We start from the raw sequence: 9,747 nt of genomic DNA on the forward strand, positions 1-9,747 counted from the left end.
TTGGGTGTGACGCATGAGATGTCTCAGAAAGTCTTGTGCATACAGTCGTATTATTATTTTAAAATTATTAACTTACCTTATTTACGTTGATAAATTTATTGTTTTATATGAAAATTGTTGTAAATATGCTGTTTTTTAGCTTCACATCAGGGTAGATAGAAGTAACCTGGGAACCTAGTTATAAAATATTTCGTTACTATTCATTTCCTTTCCCGATTTCCGCCAAATTCTGGAGACAAAGAGACGAAATGATAATTAATATTTAAATATTTTATTTCCACAAGTTAGAATCGAACTCACATTCTACCCTTTCCCCCCACCTAAATAAGTTGCTTATAATCAACCAGTGACGATAAATAGATTATAATCTAATAATAATATACAATACCGATATCTTTAAGCACGCTTAACTGAATAAAAAAGAAAAATTTCAGCACACCACACTAACAGACCACACCTCAAAACTCCAATAAAATGCCAACCACCAACCAATAAACCAAAATATACCATAATTTCGAACGAAACCACTAAAATATATACGAGTATAGCCAACATAAATAAGCTAGCGTAAATTGCGTTCCATTTCAGCAATTTTTATTTTTCATACTTTTCATACCGCAACATGTCACGTTACGGGTCACAATTTGCACCATTCGGGGTTATGGCTGAGGGCGGGTTGGGCGGAAGGGGAAGGCGGTCATTCAGCGCGACGGACATCCGCCGCATAACAAGTCGATCTAGCCTCGCTTATAAATATCGCATGCCTTGGAAATAGGACGCCTTTTTAACAAGTAATTGCCGTTCAAATTAGGTGTGGATTGTTAGTGCTGAAATGCTGAAATATGTTATAGAATAGGTGGTTTTTTTTTGTGTCTTCAATTGTATTTGAAAATATAGAGAAATAAGAGAAAATAGAGAAGTTGGTGACGGAGTTCTATGTTTTCTTCTTGAATTTTAAATATCATATAATAATTTAACAATGATACCTATAAAAAATATCATTAACATTAAAACGTGGAAACTATTAAAAATTTAAAAGCTAGTAAAATTTTTAACTTATAACTACTAAACTTTTTTAAACTTTGTAGGACCGCATTTTATCTAGTTAATGTCTTTTTGTTCACTTTTATTAATATTTTATCAATAAAATAACATTAATTTATATTATTAATTTTTATTTTATTAATGTTTCTGTATTAAACAAACATTGGTTTCAGTAGTAACGTCAAAAATGATCATACAACTAAGATTACTGAATTAATATAGGACAAAGCCTTTTATAATCATTAAATAAGCATCTATCAAATAACTTAGTTAAATTAAAATTAAACAAAAGCTAATTTAAAAAGAATTCTTACAAAAAATACAAAAGAACTAATGGGTGCGATATAGGTAGGCTTCAGTGTTGTCCGCGAGAGGAGCCGGGGCGCTAACAACTGCAGCCCGGAAGAAGCGCCGGCGGCATCCGGCCGAATGTTTTATACGAACTATATTCACATTTTTCAACCCTGCTTTAAATTTTATGACTTTATTTTCCCGTACATGGACTAGATACTATTCTTTCGTCATTTCGGGCTTTTGTTCTTTTTTTTTTGAAGTGGCTCGCGAAACTTGAAACGCAAACAACTTTTTGATTTATTGTTAAAAAAAATATTTTTATTACTTTCTGGTAATGATGAGGTAAATTTTTGGGAAGTCCAAAAAATTGTGAATATCGTTGATATTGATGGGTGCTCGATTTATATTGCGAGGTTGATGGGGATATGATATTTATATGAAATTTTTGAAATTTGTATTTTTACGAAGTCGTTCTCCTCTTTGACCGTTTCTAAAAAAATCCAATATTTCTTGAAGGTATTTTAACAATATATACTTCTGTAAGTAAAACGATTAACGGTCTTGTACACTAATGATTAAAATTTGAAGCACATTACTAGGCCCATCGTTGCAAAAGATAATTCTCGAGCGCACGCCTTTGCCATTTAGATTTACATCAACGTCATAAAACGGTATTTACAATGATAAACAGAATCTAAATTTTATCACCTTATGTTATTAGGGAGTGTATTAAATCTTAACATATTTTATGAAAATATCGAAAAAAAATATTTTATAGAATATGAAATAAAAAAGTTGTTTTTGTTTATAGCGTTTAGAAATAACATATTTCAATATTCACTAGGCAAATCATTAAAAAAGTTAAATGCTTATTTAATTTTTTTCATACATATGTTCGTTTATATCTTTTCCAATGACAAATTTGCACGAAAAAAAGGAAAAATTGAAACGGTTAACGCACTGTCCGGAGTTAAGCCACCCAAAGGGGTGGTCCAGACGGGTGGCGTTTAAAAATTTCACCCCCACTGATTCGCCCACAATGCCCATAATCAACGATTGCCTTTTGAAATCGAAACGGTTGTTAACTTCTGGAACTTCGTCTTTAACCGTTATTCCGGAGACAGACATTTTTCAGTATTTGGCGTTTAAACGAGTGTGACTTTTTTTATATATAAGATATATATACAAGTCATATCATGAAGAAAGTATAATATATTTTCATAAATAATTGATTAGCACTATTAATAATGTTTCGATTTTCAAAAAAATAAATAAACCAAAAGCATAGAACCTCTCTTAGGTCTTCCACTTTAGAATATTAGAGTAAATGTAAAAAGCTGTGAAAAGTAGAAAACTATTATTTCGATCTTTCTGCACAATATGTAGGAGATATAAGAAGAGAATAAAATAATTTTAAAAATTGTCTTTTTAACTGTATACTGATTATAGTCTAATATAAATCCCGCCATCGTCGACCCACTCGCTTATTGTTTAATTATCACTTATCACACCGCACCGGTCTTGATACTATAGTATTTAAATTACGCGCTCGGTACTGTTACACTATAAAGGTTAAAATGTTTAAAAATATTAGCTATATTTCTTCTTCTTTTTTTTGTCTATTCCTTATTTGGCTTACTTAGTATTTATTTTTTATAGTGTTTTTGTGCAGCTTTATAATGTAGTGCGAATTATATAATACGGTAAAATAAAAAAGTTATATTTTAAGTACAAAAAAAGGATAATAATCATTATCATATAAGTAAAGTACAAAAAAACTTTTTGGTATATTTTTTTTTCAAAATGATTTTTACAAAAATAATTATTTTCATAAATACGTAAAGCTTATATTAAAACATACTTATAGCTATACTATAAGATGTAACTTAAACCAAAAAAAATATTACCTAGAATTGCATAAAAATTGCATACATTGCATAAAAAATTATGAAATATCCAATACAAATATAATATTCTACCATGGAACACAGTTAAGCTGCAAAACGTTATCATTTATAGTTCATTGTTCCTGCGCTACATACAAACATACATACATACATACATACAGACATACATACATATTTTTTCCGGTCGGCCACAGAGCAATTTGACCGTTACATTTCAATAATCGTCTTAACATTCGAGATGGTATCGGACCGCGCCCACCGCAGTGACGATCTCCTACTATCGATAACGATTTGCCTTTTAATACCTTAACAACTACTTACAATATATTGTATAATCTATTAGTATAGGTGATACGTGCTGTGTAATCCGATTTAGCTTGAATATATAATTTTTTAATATTGTATTGGATTGATTTCGTAACTAAAAGTAGGTCTGTACTAAGTACAATATGAAAATTCATGGAAATTCTTAAAAATATTTTAATTTTGCCACTGTTGTTAGATTTTGAATTTTAATTTAATGAACTCTAAACGGAAATCAGCATTAATAATTATAGTAGATGGAAGGAACTTTTGAATCTAGAGTTAAGATACTCCGTTCCCATTAACACTTTCTTTTCTCACTTTCCGCCGAATACTCATATTATTAATATTAATATTAATTATTTTAAAATATATTTTTAAAACAATCTGATATACAAATCAAAATATTAAACAATTTTTTACATGTACTTTTTAAACATGTTTTAAATACATTACATAAACTCTTGATCTGATTATATTAAGTTCCCATCACTATAAGCTGGAGACATATTCGTAATACAATGGTGTCCACAATAAAATTTGACTCGGCATCACAATGAGCAATCCCATCACTGTCACAACTAGAGGTGCAGCTTCGCCACGGCTCTTGACCACCAAATCCTTATAACGATATTTTGCTTTAAAACAAACGTCTTTAATTGTCTTTTTCATATATCATCTGGGACCTAAGCTTAAAAAAAATCTTGATTTGTGTTTTGGTCGTTGTCACGTCGTTTATCTATTTTCTTTTACCGTGATAGTGTTACATATAGATTTCAATATCAACATTCTTAACTCGGGCGGGTGTACGTGATTCGGGCACGCGTATATTTCATAAGATTTTAGAGGTGCATGAATCACCCGAGACACGGAGGGGCTATCAGTCACGGCTGCCGACGCACCGGGCCCGTGGACCTCCTGTTTAACATGCGCACCACGCGCCCTCCCTAGGCCTATACTACGATATGTGAGAGCTATTACTAGATACTTTGCCAGCGTTAATATCGCGGTATATCTTCTATCGAAAAGCTACCATTTATTCGTTACGAATTTTAACGTGTTTTTTCCTTGTTTCAGAACCGAGTAACTACGTCTGCTCGACGTGCAAAGCGCGAGTGCATTCCGCCTGGCGCTTGGTACAGCACGTTCAACACGTTCATGGCGTAAAGATTTACGTGGAGAGTATGCCACAACAAATGCCAAGCAAACAGAATCACTCTTCCTCAAGTACTTCTTCATCGAGTTCAGGGTGTTCTTCTACAAGTGCGCCGCTACCGCCACCTTCACTTCGCCACCATCCATTACTGCCACCACCAGATATGCATTCCCCTTTTGGAGTTGGTGGATTGCTTCGTATGCCTTTACCAGGTAGTTTACCTCCTCTAGCTCACCCGTCAGTACCACCAACTCCTCTGTTTGCTCGGCCTAATCATCATGACCATCGATTTAGAATGGAGCAACTTGTCTCAGAGCAGTTTCGTCATCATGGACTTAACTTAGCTGCGGCCGCTGCAGCTGTAGCAGCTAATTCACTCCCTCCACACCAGGCATTTCCATCGCCTGCAGATCGACCGCCTGTAATTCCAACATCATTACAGGGTCGAGAAAGACCACCTGTATCCCAGCCTCTCTCTTTAGAACCCCAGCTGGATTTTTACTCGCAGCGCTTGCGGCAACTGGCCGGTACGACCAGTCCAGGGGCGGCCACAGGCAATTCGAGCTCTCCTAGCCCCAGGAAGCATTCGCCTCCGTTCGCTTCCCCGTCGCCCTCGCGAGTCGGCCAGACTCCTCCCGCGGGCGCCGGACCCGGGACGGTGGACACTCCTCGAGAAGCTATAAGGCCTCACAGTTCAATATCCCCCGATAGACGAATTGAACCTCAAACTGCTGACGCACCGCCGGAACGACCATCTTCAACACCACCGAAGAGAAATAATGACGAGGCAATACACACCTGTGAATTTTGTGGTAAAAAATTCCGATTTGAAAATACTTTAATGGTGCATCGTCGTACCCATACTGGGGAGAAACCATTTAAGTGCAATGAATGCGACGAAGCTTTTGAGAAAAATTCAAAATTGAAGAAGCATATGAAAGTTCATAGAGGTCCTGATGCAAACACCGAGGATGGTGAATCTGGGGGTGATACTGGTGAGGACGACTCTGATGATGAATTAGAAGATGAAGAATTAGATGGTGAAGAGGAAGAAGATAATGATGATGGAGAAGATGTTGAGGAGGCTGAAGATTTAACAGTATCCAATAGCAGCGTTCCTAGTGGTCCTCCTCGCAAGCAAACTCCAGCAATACCAGCCCATCCTCCTACAGCCTCGGTAGTCGGTGAGCTTATGGATAAATTTGGGTTATCTAACATTGCTCAATATAGTGAGGCTTTCAAGCAAGCATTGCAAGAATCAGGGAATTCTCTTAAATGGCAATTAGCAAAAGATCGTGATAATAACAACGGTCCTCCCACCGATAAGCCAAACGGCATGCCACCTACTGCTGCTTTGCGCTTAAAAGAAGAATTTGCTAAAATGCCACCTCAGCCGCACCCACTATTCAACCCGTTTGAAAACCCATTTGAGGCCTCAAAACGAATGAAGCTTGATATGGATCGGGGAGAAGGCTGGTGGTTACCAACTTTACACGCACAAAGGCCGCCTGATAACATTTTTGATGGCCTCAAGAATAGCAACAACGGATTATTACAAAATCCATTACTAAAATCGAAGGAAGGACGTCGAAACGACACCTGTGAGTTCTGCGGTAAAGTTTTCAAAAATTGCTCAAATTTAACGGTCCACCGGCGATCGCACACAGGCGAGAAACCCTACAAATGTGAATTATGTTCCTATGCGTGTGCTCAGAGCTCAAAACTAACGAGGCACATGAAGACGCACGGGCGACTTGGCAAAGACGTATACCGCTGTCGTTTTTGCGAAATGCCGTTCTCAGTACCGTCGACGCTTGAGAAACATATGCGTAAATGTGTTGTGAATCAAAGTAATGGTGCTCTCGCTTTATCCGATGACTCTAACGCATGTCGTGATGAGGCCTCGTGACTCTACCCCTGGGGTGGGCTTCGCTTACTACCACCCGCGCCGCCCAGCCAGATCTTCTAAATAAACCTGCTGCACGCTACCAAGTTTCTGTTAATATATATAGAAATGTAGTCCGGTTACTATGTACTAAAGTTTGACTATGGCATAGATATAAATTAATCGTCTTTACTAAGTTTCAATGTTAACCGGACTAGGCGAGTCGGCGTTTGTTCAATTTCTAGTCTTAAGAAGAAAATAAATGGCGATTACTTTATATAATATAAAACCCATTGCAATATGAGCCCAAAAATCCTAGCATCGAAGGGCATTACTTTAAGTGATAGACACACTTAGTGACATATCTTTTGTGTGAGTGTTAGTTCCGTTTCGTTGTTGGTGTTAGATGTGAAATTTGGTTATTTTCATTGGAGGCTGTACTCATTATGTTATATTTCAACTTGTTTTGACATGTTTATTGTAAAAAGAAACCAATGCCAAAGTTAGCTACGTTGATTTTAACATTATAGCACGTTTAGTTTATAAGCTGTATAGTGTCAATTAATGCGGTTTTTTCAGTATTTTTTAAGATCTTATGTAGGTATGTGTACGGTATATTAGGTAAGTTGTTTCGTAATTTTAGTATATTATGTACATTACTAAGAAAATGTTTCCTATCCTAGTTAAAACTTGTAAATACAATCGACGTAAGGGTAATACATATGTATGTAAAACGAGTACCTACCTATTGATGTTCATAATATTTTTAAAACAACAATATTTCGCATAAAATAAATTCATTTTCGGCTAAGACGGTGAGTTTCCTTTTATAATTAGAGTCGTAGAAAACAAAATTGCAATCGTTAATAGGTGTTATTACCAACAAGGTACGTCTATATATAATGAAATTAGTGTTAAATATTATTAAATTAAAACTTTCTTGAAATATGTGATCTTTATTTCCAAGCTTCCTCGAAAGCTAGTTACTTGTTTTATTAAGACTGAAAAATATTCCAGTTTTGTTTTAAATGAAAATGTCCCATGTGGAAGACCTTGTACCTTATAGTCCAAGCGTGAAATCTTTCAGTATACGTACTTAATGTAAATTATGATAGAATTTATATTAGATAATTATAAGTAAATTATAATAAAAAAAAACTCCATTTTGTCTCCTGAATCGATATCCTGTTATTTCAAACTGTTAGGACCTCTTTGAATGATGTAAGAATATGTCATTTTGATAGGACCTATTAGATTAGGTTAGTTTTATTAAAATGTCACTAGTTAGGGCTGGGCGCTTACGAATGATTTACAACATAATCGAATAACAAAATTATTATAACGATAGTCGATTTCGAATACAATTTTAAACTGTAATTCTTAGTAAATCTCATAATTAATCAATTATTTTAAATATAGGTCTGCATGAAAACAATTGCTATTAATGGAATTTATTATAATAAAATAATCGATTTCTATTATTATTATTATCATTCGCAATTGCCCATCTCTAAACGTCATTTTAATAAATAATTATTAAATTACCGATATTTTAGATAATTTATTTCTATACTAATGATTTATACAGTACAAATATATTATTGTTTGAAACTAGTGTTGATTCAAAATTTAAACACTTTCATGTAAACAGGATAACGGAAGGACGACAAAAGGGGTGAATAGCAACAAATAAATAAGACAAATTTTATTGTGTAACTACGTGAAAGATGAACTGTTTTTATTATTTTTCATTTTTATTATTTTTATTTCAATAAATATCCATGATTTGTTAATCAGACATGTTTTTCATTTAACCCTATATCAATAAGTAGGTACCTATTATTTAACTATTAAACTGATTATATCAAGACCGTAGTGACGTTGCGGTGCAAGGGTGCGACTGTAAGCGCGATGGTTGTGGGATCGATTCCCACTCGTTGACATGAAATATTTTATATTTTCATTCCTTCATTCTGTTGATGAGGCAAAAGCACGTCGTTGAGTTCAGCCATTCTATAGTCAAAGCCTTCAAAATTCGGCGGAAAGTGGGAAAGGGAAGTTAGCTTATATGATAAAATACAATAAATTAGATACTGTACGATGCGAGGGAAACTAGGGAAAATTTCCGTAGCTTAAAACAAGCACTTTACAAAGAAAGATAGATCTTTCAAACTACTCAATGGATTCCAATATAGTCTTCACTAAATTAGACAGTATAAACGCGACTGGTTGTGAGTTCGATCCCAACTCGACGAAATTAAATATTTATTTTTGCATTTCTCCGTTCTGCTATTCAATTCGCAATGCCTCCAGTATTCGACGGAAAATGCTTATCCCGCTGTGTGCGGGATACAGCGTGAAGCTGATTTAAAGAAGGTTTATAGATAGGTATGTATACTATATATAATTGTAATATATTAGTGTAGTCCGTACCCGATGATGCGATAGATATTAATAAAAACAACGATTTTCTATTTTAATAATTTCCTTTATTTCTAAATACAACATGCTTATTATACATTTGGTAAAGACTAATTAGAACTAATAAGTAATAATTCCCAAAAAATAATAAAAAAAACGTTTCCAAAAAATAATAAGATTGACTGAACTTAGATTAAATTTAAAAAGGTGTTTCTAATATCATTTCATGAACATGGTTAAAACATTAAGTTGCACTCGCAAAAAAGCTATTTTTTGGTACATCTATAAGTAATTCTCAGGTGTAGCTTATATAAAGTGAAAATTACCATCTCTAATTATGAAACAAGTGATCTTTTAACACTTAGATGCCTCTTTATAGTCAGAAATATGAATATAAAGAAATCTAGTAGCAATAAAATGTTAATTTACGTAAAAAAGATTTGTTTGTGTACAATTTGTCGAATACATAATTATTTAATCTGGTTGTTAATTAAATGTAGTTTAAAGTAACACATAAATAATGTTATACTCAATACACTTTAATTATTAGTTTAATTTTTATTTTTTATCAAATTAAGCTTCTTTATTTGCTTGCCTAAGAAAGTTCCCAAATACAAAATAAAATGATCACGTTTTACCATAAAAACCCTTCCCCGAATTCAGCAGCCTGCCCGTGTCCAGTAGTACTCGTACTGCTCATAAAAGGTTAATAGACATAAAATATTTAATAAAAAAGA

General features: G+C 34.1%; 1 protein-coding gene across 2 annotated transcripts in view; it reads left to right on the plus strand.

The window, feature by feature from the left end:
- The window catches only part of Cph (BCL11 transcription factor chronophage), a 32,874-nt gene extending 24,489 nt beyond the window's left edge, over nt 1–8,385 (plus strand). For both annotated transcript variants that reach the window (XM_085199216.1, XM_085199217.1), the window contains exon 5: nt 4,626–8,385. In XM_085199216.1, the coding sequence (XP_085055342.1) occupies nt 4,626–6,613 (1,988 nt within the window). In that variant the 3' untranslated portion in view covers nt 6,614–8,385. The remainder of the gene's footprint in view (nt 1–4,625) is intronic.
- The last annotated feature ends 1,362 nt before the right edge of the window (nt 8,386–9,747 follow it).

The sequence above is a fragment of the Heliconius melpomene genome, chromosome 16, assembly GCF_056956725.1.
Source record: "Heliconius melpomene rosina isolate 202511_hmr_F chromosome 16, ASM5695672v1, whole genome shotgun sequence".
Taxonomy (NCBI): domain Eukaryota; kingdom Metazoa; phylum Arthropoda; class Insecta; order Lepidoptera; family Nymphalidae; genus Heliconius; species Heliconius melpomene.